Raw genomic sequence first — 21,205 nt, forward strand, 5'->3', positions numbered from 1 at the left:
GCGAAACAGAAAATTCGTAAGTAGGTACTATTTCAGCGGTCTTCAAAATTATGTTGAAGTTATGGTCTCGACCGAAGCAAATTTATACTTGCCCCCAAAGACAAGCTCTGCAAAAAACTGGGGGAAGCAAGGATAAGGCAGCGGATGCGTAAGCGATTTCGCAACTTCTTCGACTCCGTGCCGAGAACGACCATTTTTTTGGGTTAATAGAGGGTAAAAAAACCACGTAATCGTTTCGAATAGTCATTTTACAAATTAAAACTAAAAATAAATTATTTTTTTTTGTAAAAGTAAAGCGACCACCGATTTGGAATTAAGATTCTGCTGAGAAGAATCGGCAAGAAACTCTGCAGTTACTCTTTTGAACAATAATATATAAACTGTGTTTTAGTACAAAATTAGTAACATGTTGCATGAAATACAGCGTCACTAAGTCCACACATCTTTATCAACTATGTTATCCTGTACCGAAAAATAAACTTTATCTAAGTATCGATTTTTTTTTTAAATAAAAACCTTAAATTTATGTTGAGACAATTCCGAATTTGTTTGTGGAATTTTAATATACATGCGAATACCTTAACCCAGGAGACGTTTTCTTTGCGCAGTCGAAAAATTGGCGTTACAATTTTGTTATTCCTTCTCGTGTTTACAATGCGATTATTACTATTTATTTTAAAACAATGAATATTCTGGTGAATATACATAATATTGTTATAAATATATTGCGGCGCAATTGTTAATATGTCTACCTTTTAGAAAACATCCCGTAGGGAGAGTCGTACTCCAAGATCGTAAATGCCGCGAATAGCCCTTTTTTGCAAGATAAATATAGTCTCAATATCTGCAGCATTACCCCGCATCAACAGGCCGTAAGACATAACACTATGGAAATAAGTAAAATATATTAAGCATAGTTGCAACGTCGGTCTGTTGTCGTACTTTTCTAACTGCGAATGCTGCGGAGCTGAGTCTACCATTCAAGGTCAAATGGGAATTTCACTGAAGTTTTGAGTCCAATTGTATAAAAGATATTTTAATTTTATTTGCATTAATTCTTGCTCGCTCTTGAACCCCCTTGATATTTCTGAAATATTTGGAGAGTTTCAAGGGATTCATATTACCAAGTTTTGTTTCCTTATCTAGATGTTCTACATAAACTACAAAATCCCCATTTGAGCTATTATCGGGACATTGTCTTGTATATGTATACGTTTTTAATGTATGACTTATACTAATCAATAATTGGAGTCGTAATTCTTTACTGTATATGGACTTCACCAATCTCTTCTCCTCATCTCCATCGCTTTCTCCTTTCATTTTTATTATTTAACTATTAAATTTACAATGAAATACTCTTAAAATAAACTTTACATGACGATTTAAAAAAGGCTCGTTTATCTTCCCGCCAAAAAAGAGAATCGAAAAATATAAATATCGCATTTTAGTTGCCATTTGTAATATATACGTTTTCGTTTTTTGTATAATTGGTATGTTATCGAGTCTTTTAATGTTATGATATTAATTTTTTTAATAATAAATCACATTCGATTCAACAAAATAAAATGACTTATGCATAGTTTACCTCGTCCATAATAACATCAAAATATTAAATATTTTATCTTATTAGATAAAATAATTGTAAAAAAATATTTCTAATAAGACGTAAAGCATTTTTGTAATAGCAACATTTAATAAAATTTGATGCAATGTTTTTTCAGTTGCCGTCATATGACGTATGACGCATTCTTTGTAATAATCAATTGAAAACTATATTTTACTTGTGATTAAGGCGTAACCAGCGAAAATAAGTTTATATTTTACGATACCTGCGTAAAGCCATCGAAATATTTAATTTATTATTAACATTTCCAAAGTAAACACTGTGTAAAAATGGCCGCACCGCCAATTTATAACCCGGTAAGTAGACTTTGAATTTTTGTGCATTTTAAATGAATATAACGCACATAGGTAAACTATAGCGACGTCTTTGGCGTTTCCAAGGGCATCGCTTCGATATCAGTCATTCTTTGTTGTAATTTACTGAGTAAATAGACTTCTATCGTACAATTATCTCTAATTTTAGAACATACGTTTCAGAGAAACAATCTAACAAAAAAGGTCGTGTTAATAGTTTTCAAAGCGTCTATATGTCGCAATTTTACGTCACAGTTTTACCTAAATGCTATTTTCCTCCTAAATACATATAAAATATCTCTGTAAAAAACCAAGTGAGTTAGCTACTCATTAGGTATGCACATACATCTTGTTTAGTTGCTACCCAGTTAGAATATGTAATTTAATGTGTGTAAAAATATTGATGACCTAAAACTTTATTCATAGAATTATCTATAGACTGAATTGGAAACGTTTTAAATATATTTTCAATGGTTTGTTGTTAAATAAGTCTAAAAATAACCAATCATTATTATTATATAGAAAATATAATAACAATGTAATATAGAAAACATGAAATAAATGTTTTGATACACAATTAAGGTAAACATTATTTTCTATATACATATTTGGCTAGTCTTTAGATTTAGAACCGCATTTTGAAGTAGATAGGTTAGAGTTATTTTTTTTGTAATGAAATTATGCCGATAAACGATTTTGACGAACGACGAAACAATAAATTTTGAGCTTAGATAAGTTGACGGTTCTTAATCTAAAGCCTTAATTATATATTTTTAAATAGATGAAACTGTACACCTGCACCATCAATATATCATCTCCTTTACCCTAGGTTGCTGGGAAGAAATTACTTTTTAGCGATAATGCCGCCATTTTTTACGTATTTCTACTGGTTAATGTTACTCTTTTTTTTTTTCTTCTTCTTGGTGTACAATAAAGTGTTATTACAAAGCAATAATTATTGTACTTCTTTAAGACAGTTACTACATGCTGCTGCTCTGTAAATTAAATAATAAAGTCACAATAAAATACATTTAAGGAAAATAGAAAACAATAAATGCTTAAAAAACTGCTTTAAAATCCGTTTGCGTAGTCTTAAAGGTCTAAGCATAAATAGGGACAGACAGCAAAAAGCGACTGTTATAATATTTAGGGAATTAAATATATAATTAAGTGTTTTGTGAATATTTCAAGTGCCTACCTGTTACCGTTTAATGATATCAAGCAAAAATAGGCAAAAAAATGTCTCTTTTTTTTGAATTTTTTGTTATAGCGGCAAAAGAAATACATAATTTGCGAAAATTTCGACTGTCTAACTATTTCGGGTCTTGAAATACAGCTTGGTGACAGATAGACGGACGCATGGACAGACAGACAGCGAAGTCTTAGTAATACGGTCCCGTTTTTACCCTCAGGGAACCCTAAAAATATCATTAAAATAAAATAGGATTAAAAGTAAATATTGATACTTTAAACAATATATTATTATTTACTAGGAAAATAAGCGAAACCTATTGTTTGTTAAGTTGGTTAAAAATAGCATTCAAGTTTCTTCAGTTGATTAAAATTATCATTAACAATTAATATGTCATTAAAGTGTGTTAACAGTTTCACTTTTTCTTTTACAAAGTTGTAAATAGGCGCTGATAATGTGATTAATTGTGGGTCGTATTTGTAGACTAGTTTCCTCCCGCGACTTCATTCGCATTGAATAGGAACAATTCTGTCATACATGATTTTTGCGAAACTTTAACTGTTTACGCAACGCACGCAACGGAAGCTCTCAAAAGGAAAAGGAAAACCCCGATTATGAAACATTTTTTTTAGTGCTCCGCTCCTATCGGTCTTAGTGTGATGATATATAGCCTATAGTCTTCTTCGGTAAATAGGCTATCTAACACTGAAAGAATTTTCCAAATCGGACCAGTAGTTTCTTAGATTAGCGCGTTCAAATAAACAAACAACCAAACTCTTCAGCTTTATAATATTAGTATAGATAAGTTGACAAAGTAATTTAATCAGCGGTTGCCGTTAATGCTATTATTTACATATGACACATGACGGTATCTGAAGCATAAAAGATTACATTTAGACTATCCCGCACTTGATTTTTAATAGTCTCATTTTACCCGGTGTTGTCTTAAAATGATTGGTTAAAGCTGTAACACCGCCTTTGCATACTGTCTATGTATCCTGCCACTTTCTTCATGTAGGAGAAGGATCAGAGCTTAATCCAATGCGGGTTGGCAGATATATTCCCTACTATGAGTAACGATCGCTATTGGGTGTCCATGATAACAACCGGGACCGTCGGAGATTCTCAAAGATTCCACAAACACCCAGACCACGGTAAACATATGTATGGCCAATATAAATGTTTGTCATGTGCGGGGATCGAACCCGCAACAGCCACAAACCGGTGCTGTGACCGTTGCGCCGACGCGTCGTCAAACGAAAATTTTAGGTATTTTTTTTTTATGTCACTAGGTGGGCAAACAAGCGTACGGCTCACCTGATGGTAAGCGATCACCATAGCTTATAGACACCTGCAACACCAGAAGCATCGCAAGCGCGTTACCGACCCAATCCCCAATCCCCAGGAGCTCTGGTCACCTTACTCACCAACAGGAACACAATACTGCTTGAAAACAGTATTATTTTGCTGTGATCTTCTGTAAGGTCGAGGTTGCTCCATATTTTGAGAAGGAAATTCCTGCTGTACCCTACCTCAGTTAGGTATATGTAAAACATGTCACCCGCGGATAGTATAGTTCCCCAACAGTGAAAGAATTTTTCAAATCGGTTCAGTAGTTTCGGAGCCTATTCGATGCAAGCAAACAAATAATCAAATATTCCCTCTTTATAATATTAGTAAAGATGCACAGGAAAGGCACAACTTGTAAAACAGGCCCTAAACCGACCACTATCAAATTAGCGTAAACTACTATTTGAAACTGCATTCAAGCCAACTTGAATAAGTTTTTGATTTCTGTATTTAAATTCGAAATTATTTTGTATTGCAGGTCGTACCATGCGTACACCCGATCCCAGGGGGCATGTTCCCCGGCCGTATGGTGCGTTTCCAGGGGAATGTACCGCCAGGTGCTCAAAGGTTAGTGACGGCAGTTAATTTTTTTATACAACGAGTTTGCGATTACCGTAGCCTTGACAGCCCTATCCAGGAGCCCCCAATCCCAGGAGCTCTGGTCACCTTACCACAGGAACACAACGCCACTTAAAATCAGTATTACTAAGCTGTGATCTTCTGTAAAATTGAGGTACTTTCTCAATTGGACTGCTCCCAAAATTTCGAGGAGGATATTTCGTGCTGTGCCTTACCTCATACTAATAATGCGTGCTGTAATAGCATCGTAATACGGCACCAAAGATACACACAGACAAAAGTTCTAAAGACAATTGTTTTGGTTCCTATCAACAAAATGTTTATTGTAGAGCTTGTGTGGCATAGTGTACCGATGCCAATTATTTCAAATATATTTTAATTGAAGACAAAACATCCCCGACAGACTAACGGTACCATTTGAATCGTGTGATCGTGGTCTGATGAGCGCTTTTTGAGTTATCTCCAATGACGCGTACATTTAATTGACCATTATGTTTATCACCTATCGACGTCTTGTAGATGTAATCGAAGTTGGTTTTTTGTCGCCTAACAATGATTTAATTTTCCAGGTTCGCCATAAACTTTCAATGCGGTCCCAACACGGACCCCCGTGACGACATCGCCTTCCACATCAACTTTCGCTTCGTGGAGATGTGCGTGGTCCGTAACCACCTGACTGCCATGAATTGGGGAAACGTGGAGGAGACCAGCGGAGGCATGCCGCTGGTGAGGGGCCAGCCCTTCGAAGCCCTAGTGCTGTGTGACCCTCAGTCGTTCAAGGTGCGTACGTTTTTTAACGGACTTGAAAACAAGAGGAGGTTCTCAAATCAGCTACATTTTTTATACAACTAGATCGGCAAATAAGCTTACGGCTCATCCGATGGTAAGCGATTACCATAGCTTATAGACGCCTGCAATACCAGAAGCATCGCAAGTGCGTTGCCGACCCTATCCCCAATTCTCCCCAACAGCTCTGGTCACCTTAACCATCACAGGAACACAACGTTGCTTGAAGGCGACGCTATTTAGCTGTGATTTTCTGTAAGGTCGAGTAAGTACTCGTTTTTTCGAATTTGTGGAAGTCCACAGACGGGTCGCTTCCAATTTTGTGTAGGATATTTCCTTCTGTACCCCAAATGCCCAGTTTATTGATAGATGCACATATTTATAACGACGCGTTGGCGCAACGGTCACAACACTGGTTTGTGGCTGTTGCGCTGGCGGTTGCGGGCTCGATCCCCGCACATGACAAACATTTGTATTGGCCATACAGATGTTTGCCGTGGCCTGAGTGTTTGTGCAGTCTTTGTGGGACTCCCCACCTTGCCTCGGAGAGCAAGTTAAACCATCGGTCCCATATTGTTACTCATAGTAGAGAATATGTTTGCCAACTCGCAATGGAGCAGCGTGGTGGATTAAGCTCAGATACTTCTCCTACATGAGGAAAAAAGGCCCAGCAGTGGGATATTACCAGCTGAGGCTTAGTGTACAAATTTATCGTTTTTTCCCCAGGTGGCCCTGAACGGAGTCCACTTCTGCGAGTTCGCTCACCGTGTGCCCTTCCAGCGCATCACCCACCTCACGATAGACGGGGACGTCATGATGCAGTTCATAGGCTTCGAGGGCGAGCAGCCCTACATGGTGAGGGATATACCTTGGAACTAACCGACTTCTATAAAACGTTAAATACAATATTAAAAGAAGTGTAACTTCTTTAGAATTGTTTTGATTTAAAACTCGATGAAACGAAAATGCGTCACGATAAAGAATAATTAATATGATCTTACATCATCAATGATTCATTCTCCATTTCCTAGACATAGTGAGAATTAGGATATGATGGGGCTGGCATGTCTGTGTAGACAAAAGTCCCTAAAAAAATAAAGAATTAAAAAAATAAAATAAAGATTAATTGTGTTTGCCGCCAAACGAAAAAAAAACCGACTTCAATTATAGTTCGCGTCATGTAAAAAGAACGCTGAAAGAAACTGGAGGGGGTGCGTTTGCGCATGGGTATACTCGCGCACAAGTACTACTGTTTTATTTTTTAATTAGGCTTTCACTCGCGGCTTCGTATAATGGTTATTGGTAGGTACATTAAAAAATACTAGAAATACAAGTGCGAATAATTCGGACTAAATAAGTATAATAATTATCACTTTACAAAATCACAAATTTTTTTTAAACAAAAGCAATAACAAATTTTTTTAGTTATTGAAATGTCGTATTTAAAAATAATAATTGTCTGTACTCTCGATATTCGTATCTTAATAGTTTTTATGTGTTTAAAATGATAAATTGATAATTGTTTTTTAGTGAAATAAATAGTAAATGGAGAATTTTGTAATTTAAAACTTTTGTGCGCGATAATAATTTGAGTCGACGTCGAACTGTCAACCGCTGTCAACCAATAGCACACCGGCAAGCATGCGACAGTGATAAACACTCCCGTCCCCCTACCCCGTACCACCAAATAGACCGATAAATCGCTTCTGCGCAGCTTCAAGGCCAGCGTTCTTTTTACATGACGCGAACTATACATCGACAAGTAATACAACGTAGGTAGACGAAAAAATAGTCAAGTAAATACGCATTATCAAAGATTACTTCAAAAGTTGTAATCAGATCTCGATGAAATTTAAATGTGACCACATGATAAACATCGGCTTTTGATTAAATTAAAAATCATCAAAATCGGTACACCCAGTAAAAAGTTATGCGTATCTGGGATCCCATCATCAGATCCTGGTTTCCTTATCATGGTACCACACTTAGGATATCTCCTTTCCAACAAAAAAAGAATTTTCAAAGTATAACAATCGGCCTGCTGTGGTTGTGCGAGAAGTCACCTAAAACACTAATTGCTTGTGGGTTCGATTTCCGCTCCGGATGGATATTTTTGTTTGTACAAATATTTTCTCCTGGTTTAAATGTCTGTACTTGTGTATCTCCCCACTTTGCCTCGTAGACCGTGCTCTACTAAGCCGTCGGTACAGGCTATCATCATTGATACCTGTTAGCTATATCAATATATATATATACAGGGTGTCCCAGAAAGAATGGATAACCCTGAAGCGCCTAATAGTACGGCTATCAAGCGCTCTAATAAAAATACACAAAACAAAAAATTCCAAGTGGTGCCAAAAATATGAGGTTTTTAAAAAAAAATACATATTTATTGACCTTACTCTACTTTCATGTACACCACGGCCGCAAATTAATGAAATTTGTTGTGTTTTTGGTGTTATCTTTTTCCTCATAGACTATACTATTAGAAATGCAGTAAAGAGTATGAGTATCTATTGTACTTTTTCGGAAAAAAAAATATCAACTTCAATTTTTAGCATAAAATTTGATAAGAAAATAATTTTGACAAATTTTGAGAGCCTTTCGTGAAAAAAAAAAGTATGAAGACCTAAGCGGCCAACTATTTCAAAAATATGCGCAGTTAATACAGATTACAAAATGGTATAATACATGATTTTATTTAACGTTAAGATGCAAAAAGAGTAAACTCGACTGAAGAAAGAAAAAAATAATGTTGTCTTAAATTGTTAAAATAAAAGCGTTAAGTTGTACATAAATCAATCTTTATTTTATAAAAGGTGTTCGAATTGTCTGCCACCGACTCTGATACAAGCTCGACATCTTCTAATAAATGCTCTTCTAAGAAGTCGTGCGTAGCGCCGTTCAGTTATTATTGAAGCGGCTTCCTGCACACGACATCGTAATTCCTCCAAACTTGAAATAGGCTTGAAGTACACCTGTTCTTTTAGACAGCCCCAGTAAAAAGACGACGCCTGAAGGAAGGTAAGGTAGGAAGGATTAACTGAGGTAGGGCACAGCAGGAATTTCCTGCTCAAAATATGGAGCAGCCCGACTGGGGTAGTACCTCGACCTTACAGAAGATCACAGCAAAATAATACTATTTTCAAGCAGTATTGTGTTCCTGTTGGTGAGTAAGGTGACCAGAGCTCCTGGAGGGATTGGGGATTGGGTCGGTAACGCGCTTGCGATGCTTCTGGTATTGCAGGCGTCTATAAGCTACGGTGATCGCTTACCATCAGGTGAGCCGTACGCTTGTTTGCCGACCTAGTGACATAAAAAAAAAAGGGAAGACGTGCCTGAGGAAGTGAGACAATCCCACTGGCTACAAAATGATGGTTGTCCTGCACATTATGCTGCAAACGTCCGTGTGTATTTAAATGCCACGTATCCAAATAGATGGATTGGTCGTTTGGGTCCCATTTTGTGGCCTCCGCGATCCCCGGACTTAAATCCACTAGATTTTTTTTACTGGGGCTGTCTAAAAGAACAGGTGTACTTCAAGCCTATTTCAAGTTTGGAGGAATTACGATGTCGTGTGCAGGAAGCCGCTTCAATAATAACTGAACGGCGCTACGCACGACTTCTTAGAAGAGCATTTATTAGAAGATGTCGAGCTTGTATCAGAGTCGGTGGCAGACAATTCGAACACCTTTTATAAAATAAAGATTGATTTATGTACAACTTAACGCTTTTATTTTAACAATTTAAGACAACATTATTTTTTTCTTTCTTCAGTCGAGTTTACTCTTTTTGCATCTTAACGTTAAATAAAATCATGTATTATACCATTTTGTAATCTGTATTAACTGCGCATATTTTTGAAATAGTTGGCCGCTTAGGTCTTCATACTTTTTTTTTCACGAAAGGCTCTCAAACTTTGTCAAAATTATTTTTTATCAAATTTTATGCTAAAAATTGAAGTTGATATTTTTTTTTCCGAAAAAGTACAATAGATACTCATACTCTTTACTGCATTTCTAATAGTATAGTCTATGAGGAAAAAGATAACACCAAAAACACAACAAATTTCATTAATTTGCGGCCGTGGTGTACATGAAAGTAGAGTAAGGTCAATAAATATGTATTTTTTTTAAAAACCTCATATTTTTGGCACCACTTGGAATTTTTTGTTTTGTGTATTTTTATTAGAGCGCTTGATAGCCGTACTATTAGGCGCTTCAGGGTTATCTATTCTTTCTGGGACACCCTGTATATATAAATAATTTTACGAACCAATGTAGTTTCAGTGTTGAGTCAGTGACCGAGTCATCTGTTTTACAGTTGTGTCAATAATCAATTCTAATAATGTGATTTCTTATTCAGTCGGAGCCTCCACAATACGGCGCGTACGGAGCCCCGCCGGCCTACGGAGCCCCACCCTATGGAGCCCCGCAAGGTATTTCTAACGTTTAATATCAAAATCACCTGTAATTCATTCGTAAGGGCTGACTAATTAAGATTTGTGTAGTGGTGTGTTTTGACAACTCTAACATATGTATACACAGGATGCAAATTAATAATCTAATATATAACATTCTCGTGTCGCGGTGTTTGTAGTTAAACTCCTCTGAAACGGCTTGACCGATTCTCATGAAATTTTGTGTGCATATTGGGTAGGTCTGAGAATCGAACAACATCTATTTTTTATCCCCCCTCATTTATAAGGGGGGGGATAAGGGGGTTAATATGGGAAAACAACGTTTGCGGGGTCAGCTAGTAATAATATAGGCTTATGTTTATATGATAGTTTTGGTTTATGTGTATGATTAAAGAGACGCATATTTTATTTTTAATTTTGAAGTGAAATTTCTTTAGAATCGTGATTTGAAACTCGATGAAACGAAAATGCATCACGATAAAGACAAACACACAAATGAGATAGAATATATTACACAGTATTTTATATCCCCGGTGAAAAATTCTCTCATAGGCTACTTTTCAGAAGTTCCACTTCTGGAGTGTGTAAAAGACACACACACACACACACACGCACACGCAGACGCACACGCACGGGCACACACGCACACGCACGGGCACACACACACACACACACTTTCATTGATTGTTTATAATGTTAAATAAATAAAATTAATCCAAAATATATTATCATGTCTTTAGTAATATAAATAATTTGGGGAATTGGTCTGAATTTCCTAATTCAAATTACTGATAAAATTGCAAAATCAAAAAAATTAGGCTATTTTATATCACGATATGTCACGAGAGATCTGAGTGACAAATAAACCTAATTCGCTAGCTAATAGATATAAATTAAATATACATTTCGTGGCATAGTTTGAAACATACATTCAAATACTATCCCTATTTGTGCAGTCGGGTAAAATTAATGATACAAAATGTTTTATGTGAAAACACAATCACTACACAAATATTACTAATGAACTAATGTAGATATGTAGATACAACATCGGCTCCGGCTTGCTTCTTGGAATTATTTGCATGATTAATATTAATATCTGAGGTTGGGAGAAAGAATCTATATAATATATATAAGTATATCTTTTGTAAATATTGTATTATATTTAAGACAACGGTCCTCAAACTTTTCACAGTCACCCCCCCCGATCAAATAAATTTCAAACACCCCCACTATAATAATAAATGAAAGTAAAATTCCCTTACGATAAACGGTAATTAATAAAAATATAACGATTATTTTAATATGTTAAACTATCAAATTTTACTGAAGTGTCCAAACGTCTTTCTATTATATTAATATATTGGATAATTAAAAAATATATATGATAAAAACAACTATTTATACATAAATTAGATACGTTTTGGTAACATGATAACATTAGCAATCGTCATCAGGGTATTTACTGCAATTTGAATTAATAAGATTTTTTTTTAAATATATAACTTGGTAGGCAAACAAGCGTATGGCTCACCTAAGCGATTACCGTAGCTTATAGGCGTCTGTAATACTACAAGATCGCAAGCGCGTTATCGTCTCTACCTCCAACTCTACGCACTGCTTGAGAGCAGTATTATTTAGCTGTGATCTGTCAGTCAGTCAGTCAGTCAGTCAGCTCAGCTTACTGCAGTCCACTGCTAGACATAGGCCTCCCCAAGTTCGCGCCAGACATCCCGGTTTTCCGTAATGCTCATCCAGCCTACACCGGCAATCTTACGTAGATAATCGTTGTGATCCAGGTCCAGATATTTCCTCAGTCGGGTTGCTCCATATTTTCTCTTCTTCAGTTATTATGTCCTTATTCAAGTAGGCTTCGAAAACATTTGAAACGTGATCAAAAAAACAAATCATAGCTTAAATTGTGTTTTTTTTTTCATTAATAATATTAAATTTAAAGTTAACTGCATATTTTGAAATAACTGTATTTGCAAATAACAGTGTTTAAAGTTTGAGAGGGTATTACGATTCTCTTAAGGTAAGTTGTGATTATTTTTTTATTTCTTTGAATAAATGGTATTTGTAGTGGTCCTTTGGTTTTCTTTTTATTACCTTTGGTTCGGTGTTGGTTTATTATTTATATGTATTGTTGTAATTAGATCCGCCGACCCAAAGTAGAGCAGCGTGGTGGATTAAGGTCCGATCCTCTACATGGAGAAAGAGACTTATGACTAGCAGTGAATTGTTACAGGCTGAATCTACGGGTATATATTTTAATGAAATGTTCTGGGTTGTATTGATTTGGTTGGATAAGGTTAATGGCACCTCGATTTGACACTTCGAGTCGTCTAACGTAATAGTGTAATTTGAATGTGTTAGGCTGTATCAATAACGATATAGATTGTATAGGGAGAAATGATTAATTGCATTCTGTGAAAAAGGTTATCGAACTTAACTGAAACAGTCTGTACGTCCCACAGCTGGGCAAAAGCTCAAATTCCACATAAGAGAAGGGTTAGGCCTTCATCCACCACGTTGCTCCACTGTGGGTTGGTTTATAATTCCCTGGTAATAACGATAGGTATCAGATATTTATAAAATACAATCGTTTAGTTTACGTACTGTAGCGTAGATGTCGCTAGTAGGTATATTTGGATACAACTAAATATTTGTTACCATTTCTACAAATGTATCATCACCTCTCGAATAAATTTACGCCGAGCAAGAGTCAAAACCGCTACCGTTAGCGGTTAGGGCGATTATTTTATTTATTTATTTACATGTATATAAGAATTTTGGTATGTTTTTGTGTACAAAAAAATTGCTTGTCTGTAAAGTTGGTTTACGGACGATAGTTAAAAAGGATAACGTCATAACAAAACCTCCTCGGACGTATAGGCCAATCGTCTATCTATATTCCATATACTATCACTGATCGTAACGGGATAAGGAGCGTAACACTACAATGAGTCATCCTTTTTCGTTCACGCCTTCGGTGTTCATTGATTTATTGATTTAGTACATTCGCTTAGTCAGTGTTGTCATTATTTGTCAACATTTGTGTTATTAAGTAGAGTATATAAAACTAACAATATTAACATTTAGTAGTAAATTTTGGTTGAAGGTTGCATGTTTATTTATATTTTTTCGCTCTGGCAACATTTTTATTTTTATTTTTTTGTTTTAATTCTGTTCCGCAGGCTTCTACTGAGGGCTAAATTAATTAGCGGTCGATACAGGTGCTCGTGTAGGTATTAAAAATTTTGTTTATTTTTATTTTATATCAACTTTAAAAGTTCCTTATATATAATTTTTTTTAAATATGGATTTATAGAGTTCTTAATAAATGCATTATTGGTAGTATTTTACTTTCTATATTTCTAATTATTTTTTTTTTTTTTCTTTCAGGTGGTTTGTAAACGTCGTGAAATGAAACAAAGATTTATTTTTTAAGACAGTGATTCTCAAAGTTTTTGTACGTGGCCTTCTTTTTAAAAATTTAGCATTAGATTGCAATTTAGTAACAGACGGAGAAATTGACTTAAATAGGAATTAACGGATACTTTTTTAAATTGCTGCGGTATAAGGTTTGAAAATCACTGTCCTAAGAGTTTTTGCACCTCATTCTTCCTAATTTTTTCTTAGGTTTTTTAATAATTGGTCTTATGTCACATGCTTAATGTCTTTAAAAAAATTTATATAAATTTAATTAATTGTGTTTGTTAAAAATCGTGTATAAAATATTATATTATAACTAGAAATACATTAACATTTTGCTTTTGTATGAAGAATCGGATATATTGGAGATATCTTTTCTTTTTTGTATAAAATGAGTCGCGCAGTAAGTTACAAAAGTGATTTTTTGAAAGCAGCTATAGTAAGCTTAGATCTGTCTTGATTCTATGCACGCGCTTTATGTAGGTATTGTGCTGGAGTGGTTAATCATTGAAATATTTTTTAACCATTTTTAAATTTCTTAGTATAAGAGATGCGACTGAAGACACACTATTGTCATAATTTGCGACGGATGTCAGACATTTGTACTCATATTTTGACAGTGACAGTTAGTGGGGTCGCAATCTGACAGATTATCACGTCCAGGAACTGTGTCACCGGTTACTGATAAAACTATCTTACAATAATAGCTGTAATGATATCCAGCGGATATAAATTTGTTTTCGTTTACACAATCTAATAAAGAAATTACTGATATTCGTATCTTATATATTTTTTTTAATTATCAGTTTCAAAACATGTTGTTTATTAGTGTAAGTGAGGTTAGTTTTGCTTAGTACTGATAAAGGCTATCACTAACTAAAATTTGAGGTAAACTAAATCAGGAACCGATGAAACAGGCTTACGTAGCATACATCGAATGTATGTAACTACGTTTTGCACGAATGTAAAGAAACTCTTATGAAGCCACTTCCGCGCTGTTGTATGTAATTTATTTCATATTAAATTATTAATATTGTCATTGTAATCAAATGTTGCATTTCGTTATATTCGATTTACTATCGATATGGTGGTTATTAAAAATATTACAAATTAAAATTGTGTTTTTCTTTTTTATGTATCCATTCCCAAACAATTATATATTTCTTAGTTTTTTTCTAAATAAGTAAAGAATGAACCGCTAATTTACTCTCGTAGAAGGATATACAGAAGATACATAATTACAGCTAAGTAACACTGCTCTCAAATAACATTATGTTCCTGTGTGAGTAAGGTAGCCCAGAGCTGTTGGGGATGCTGTGACAGCGGGGTCACTGGGTCTTGGTGTTGCAAGCGTCGATAGACGATGACCGTTTACCCTCTGGAGAACTGTATACTTGTTTGTCAATATAGTGCGAATGTATCTCTATAGTAATTCAAAAAGAAAAATCTCTAAATCTTGATTGTTATATTCTTTTCATCTACTAAGTGAAATGTCTAAAAACAAATGAATAGTTACATAATAAAATTGACTACCCAGCTAAGTTTTATCTTTCCTGTTCGTAGAAGTTACAGATAATAGGTACTGTGAATAATAGATCAGCCAGTCGAGACATGTTATTTTATAAGTATGGAAGTATTTTTCTTATATTTTAAATTTTCTTAAAGTTAAGAATTAGCGTAAAAGAAAATGCGTTCTATTTCTGTGGTCTTTAAAATTATGTTGAAGTTCTTTAATTAAAGAAAATATAGAAAAACTGATTGCCAACGATGGTCGTAAGCTACATACATCACTTTATGATTCATAAGAGAGGTAGACGAGATACTTGAAAGAGAATCGACAACCTATTATTAAGTCTTTTAAATTGGTTGTGTAACCAATATGGTATAACCATTTTAAAATTAAATATTTAAGAAATTACATTTTTTGTAATATGAATATTATACAATAAGTAGGTATAATCGATTTTATCTCGAAAGGTCATGATAAATATGAAGCCGTATTTGTTGATTATCTGGCAATAGTAAAATTCTAAATTTATCAGAGTAAGGGATTGGGACCCCAGAGTAACAGATTTTAGGTAAAAATTCCCAGTCAAGTCTGCTTCTTAACCGACTGCTGCCAATAATGATGGCTTGTGACTTAGCAGGATTTACTAGCAGACCAAAAGATTTAGCCCAGGCCTGAACAGCAGCAAGGTCATCATTTAAAATTCCAACAGCCTCATCCAACTCAGTCATCCCGCAGTGTCGGTATATTTGCAGATCATCTGCATACGCGGATCATCTGCGGAAGGGAAAAGTGATAGCACGTGAAACATTCTAACGTAAAACAGTATTCGTAAAACAGTCTATTCTGTTCTGTTTATTCTATTCTATTCTGTTCTGTTCTGTTCTATTCTATTGTTCTAATCTATTCTATTGTGTTCTGTTCTATTCTGTTCTGTTCTATTCTGTTCTGTTCTATTCTGTTCTGTTCTATACTATTCTATCCTGATTTGTTCTATTCTATTCTTATTCTATTCTGTTCGGTTGTGTTTTATTCTATTCTGTTCTGTTCTAATCTATTGTATTCTGTTCTGTTCTATTCTTATTCTATTCTGTTCGGTTCTGTTCTATTCTTATTCTATTCTGTTCTGTTCTCTTTTATACTATTTAATTCTATTCTGTTCTAATCTATTCTATTCTGATCTGTTCGGTTCTGTTATATTCTATTCTGTTCTGTTCTATTGTGTTCTGTTCTATACTGTTCTGTTCTGTTCTATACTATTCTATCCTGATCTGTTCTATTCTATTTTTATTCTATTCTGTTCGGTTCTGTTCTATTCTATTCTGTTCTGCTCTAATCTATTCTGTTCTGCTCTAATCTATTCTGTTCTGCTCCAATCTATTCTGTTCTGTTCTATTCTGTTCTGCTCCAATCTATTCTGTTCTGTTCTATTCTGTTCTGTTCTATTCTATTCTGTTCTGTTTTATTCTGTTCTGTTCTGATCTGTTCTGTTCTATTCTGTTCTGTTCTGATCTGTTCTGTTCTATTCTGTTCTGTTCTGTTCTATTCTGTTCTATTCTGTTCTGTTCTGTTCTGTTCTATTCTATTCTGTTCTGTTCTATTCTATTCTTATTCTATTCTGTTCGGTTCTGTTCTATTCTATTCTGTTCTGCTCTAATCTATTCTGTTCTGTTCTGATCTGTTCTGTTCTATTCTGTTCTATTCTATTCTGTTCTGTTCTATTCTGTTCTATTCTATTCTGTTCTGTTCTATTCTGTTCTGTTCTATTCTGTTCTATTCTGATCTGTTAGTAGTTAGTAGGAACTTCGTAATAAATTCGTAGTAATAACATTGCTGTAAAATATTATTTTGGAACAGATTTTGATTTCGATACGATGTTTCGATACAAAGTTCGTGGGGGTAGTTCTCGGTGGTTGTTGTGGAAAAGTTTGAGGACGTGTGCATTGAATAATTTCATAATTTTCATTTATTACGAATTTCTTTCAGGTTTCGTTGGTGGTGCGGTGAGTGTCATTTTAAAAATACAAGTGGTTTTTGAAATTTTAAATTTATATAATTTTTTTTTATTTAACGTACCAATACGGTTGTCTCTCGGCAAACAACTTAATGCTTGTGTTATAGCTAACACCCGACTGATACAGCTAAATATATTTTTTTGACAAATATAGATAGAAACAATATATATCTATATATAAATATAAACGTATGTTGCTAACGGCATAACTCGAAAATGGCTCGACCAAATCGGCTAATTTGTTTTTTTTTGTATATTCCTCAAGACCCACAGAAGGTATTAATACTAAAAAAAAAAAAAAAATACTGCTAACTTTTGACAGAGCGAAGTCTGTCCGGGCAGCTAGTGTATAAATAAATACAATTATTACAACTCATACTCAGGCAGGAATCGAAGCCACATCCCTGGAATTAGTGATTAACACAACCACGCCGTTTTATTTACAACATTCGCGTGCATTTAAGTTAGCGTTGTTGTTGTTTGTAGTGTTGTGTAGAAGAAATAACTTCTTCGGAGAAATCGAAGAGGTTATTTCTTGTACAAATTTATTAGAAAACCTATAAAAACATGGGTAGAATTAGTCCAGCTGTTCTCGAATTTAGCGCTTAATTAACGCCATTTAGTGATTTATTTTTATTTTTAACCGACTTCAAAAAAGGAGGAGGTTACTCAATTCGACGGTATATATATATTTTTATGTATGTTTGGGGATAACTTCGTCGTTTATGAACCGATTTTGATAATTCTTTTTTGTTGGAAAGGATATATCCCAAGTGTGGTACCATGATAAGAAAACCTAGAAAGGATCTGATGATGGAGTCCCAGAGAAATCGAGGGAAACCCTCGAAAATCACAGTGAATAGTGCATTTGTAAATTTTTTCATCTACTTACGTTGTATTACTTGTCGATGTAATTGAAGTCGGGTTTTTCGTTTGCGAGCAAAAACAATTATTATGATTGATTCAGTCTACATCCAACTGATGGTACGCCTCCTCCTTTAAATAGGAGGAAGATCGGAGCTTAGTCCACCATATGGTTGGCGGATATATTATCCTACTATGAGTACCGCTATCAGGTATTTATGATAACAACCGGGACCGATAGCTTAACGTGCTCTCCGAGGCACGGTGGGGTGACCCACGAGGACCTATTTTTATTTTTGTGTTACCCACACATTAGGAAATTCTAAACATTTTTTAATATCATATCAAAAATCGATCGCTCCAGCGGGGATCGAACCTGCATCTCCGACTGACCGTGGTGCTCTAGCCAATTAAGCTATGGAACGATGTGCTCGCTAGATCGAAATTTTTGATATCATGATTTTATATTCGGTCTAAGCGACCGTGGACCGTATATATATATATATATATATATATATATATATATATGCCTCGTAATTTTTTATATAAAATATAGCAACCACAAGGCTACGCAACACAATACGTGCAAGGTGACCAGCGTCGTGGGCTCGGCACTGGGGCAGCGGTGGGGCTGGGTGTGGGCGCACTAGCGGCAGGGGGCTTGGCGGGTTACGCGTTGGGCGGTGGGTTCAGTAGCGACAGCCCCACAACTGAGGTGAGTACAGTTGTAATTTTTGTTTATACAACTAGGTCGTCAAACGTCGTAACTTATAGACGCCTGCAACACCAGAAGCATCGCAAGCGCGTTGCCGACTCTATCCCCTATTCCCCCCAGGAGATCTGGTCACCTTACTCACTATAAGAACACAACACTGCTTGAAAACAGTATTATTTAGCTGTGATCTTCTGTAAGGTCGAGGTACTTCCCCAGTCGGGTTGCTCCATATATTGTGCCCTACCTCAGTTAAAAATATTATAAAAGAGTGTACTAGTATTCACTGTATCATTAAATAAGACATTTCATGTTTCAAGTATCGTGACAACCCCACTCGCGTGTCGGAGCTGATACATACACTTTTTTTATTTTAATAATTTATTTAAATTTTGTAGGTGCATACATCGTCATTTGCTGATGCCGACAGCTTCGGAGGAGACGACTGGATGGAATAACGCCTTAATAAAGATAAATTTATATATATCAACTTAATTAGAGTATATGAAAAATAACTTAAAAGAAATAATGTGAAATATATATCAATATTGTTTATCGGTGTAAATGTATTTTAAAAATTTGTTGCTAAACATATTGTGATCATTTAAATGTCTAATATACAACATGTTAGTAAACTGGCGTCCTTCCATTTAGGGCCATATATATATATATATATATATATATTTCGCTCGCTTCAGCCTGTAATATCCCACTACTGGGCGTAGGCTTTTTTCCCTTTATGTAGGAGGTGTGTGTGTATATATATATATATATATATATATACTAGCTGACCTGGCGAACTTCGTATCACCTTATTTTTTTCTGAAATATAATAATAACATAATATATCAAAATAAAATATAGCCTATCTTTTAAGTTGGATCAAACTGCACACGGTGTGCAAATTTGACTAAAATCGGTTAAGTAGTTTAGGAGTCCATTGAGGACAAACATTGTGACACGAGATTTATATATATTAAGATATATATATCTTAATATATATATATATATATATATATATATATATATATATATATATATATATATATATATATATATATATATATATATCGAGGGGTGAAAGGCAAAAAGGTTCAAGCGACATTTTGGGTGATATTGAGATATGTATATATTCAGAATCAGCGCATTTTTCTGCGTCGATTGAGCCAAGTAGCATCTAAATCGGAGCACTTTTTTGGCGCTTGAGACAAAGCTATTTTAGGGTTCAATTCTAAGGGCCAGTGTATTATCCGACATTAATTTATATATTTTTTTTCGATGACGGACTTAAACCTAACATCTTTATACCCACCCTTGATATAAGCTATTTTTACTAACCCAAATTTACAGTCCAATGTTGGTTCAAACATTTAGCCTGCCACTGATTATACCGTGTGATGGCGCTTAAAACATTTTGCCTGCCATTACTTACACGGTGTGACTTCGCTTCAAACATTTTGTCTGCATCCAAATTGTATGAGGAATGTCGATTAAACTATTTAGCCTGCAACTGATTTCCACCCAGAGTGACGCTTCAAACAATTTTTCCTTTCCTTTATATATCTACAGACGTCGTTTAAAACATTTTTAATCTACCATTTTTATTAGAACTCTGTTCATAGAGGTTGTTTGATAATGATTATTGTTTGATAATTATTCATAGTTCCTATAAGACTGATTTAATTATTGTAATAAAACTCAATAAAAACAGGGTAAATAAGAGAATGTTATTTATTTTTAAAAACCCCAAATAGGACTTAAGGTGTATACAAATGACACAAATCTCCTTTTCAACTTAGGTTTAACTACCAATTTTAAATATTGATGACAAAAATTGAGATATAAAACATTTAATATTTTAGGGTAAGGGTCAGTTGAACTATTTTTCCTTTCAGTCAAAATTATCGCAGGTGTAAGATAACTCAAATAGCTTGCAGTTAATATTTATATACTATGTCGCATAAAACTTTTTGCCTTACATTAAATAGTTTCAGATAATGCGCTTAAACTTATTTGGCAGCTACGAAGAAACGATATGATTGTCACTTAAACCGTTTTGCCGTTACCTTTTTAAAACCGCTTTTGTATTAAGCGACCATTATTTTCTTATCTGTAGCTCTAATTAATTTATTGATATCACAAAAAGTTAGAAATTTTTAACTTTCTTTATTTAAAAATTTCTCCCATAGAATAGCTACAATAGTTTTTTTTTGAGGATTTTTTTTCTGAAATTTTAAACTTTGAATGGCTCTCCTGTAAAGTTCACAAAATGTCGCTTAAACCGTTCTGCCTTTCACCCCTCGATATATATATATATATATATATATATATATATATATATGAAAAATAATAATAAAGCAGTAGTAAGAACAGCTAATTACTACGTAACACTACAATCTACAAATTAAAAAAAAAAAATGACGTGAGAA

General features: G+C 34.6%; 1 protein-coding gene and 1 long non-coding RNA gene across 2 annotated transcripts; both read left to right on the plus strand.

The window, feature by feature from the left end:
- Window positions 1–1,893: 1,893 nt before the first annotated feature.
- On the plus strand, window positions 1,894–14,795 carry LOC123666732 (galectin-4-like). The gene is made up of 7 exons (XM_045600797.1): window positions 1,894–1,920; window positions 4,938–5,026; window positions 5,608–5,818; window positions 6,551–6,679; window positions 10,190–10,262; window positions 13,442–13,488; window positions 13,650–14,795. Exons 1-6 carry the CDS (start codon window positions 1,894–1,896, stop codon window positions 13,450–13,452), a joined length of 540 nt encoding a protein of 179 aa, XP_045456753.1. The 3' UTR covers window positions 13,453–13,488; window positions 13,650–14,795.
- A 3,905-nt stretch (window positions 14,796–18,700) lies between these two features.
- Window positions 18,701–19,407, plus strand: LOC123666737. Its single transcript, XR_006745314.1, has 2 exons — window positions 18,701–18,779; window positions 19,175–19,407. It is a non-coding gene; the product is annotated as an uncharacterized LOC123666737 (long non-coding RNA).
- The last annotated feature ends 1,798 nt before the right edge of the window (window positions 19,408–21,205 follow it).

This window comes from Melitaea cinxia, chromosome 27 (assembly GCF_905220565.1).
Source record: "Melitaea cinxia chromosome 27, ilMelCinx1.1, whole genome shotgun sequence".
NCBI lineage: Eukaryota > Metazoa > Arthropoda > Insecta > Lepidoptera > Nymphalidae > Melitaea > Melitaea cinxia.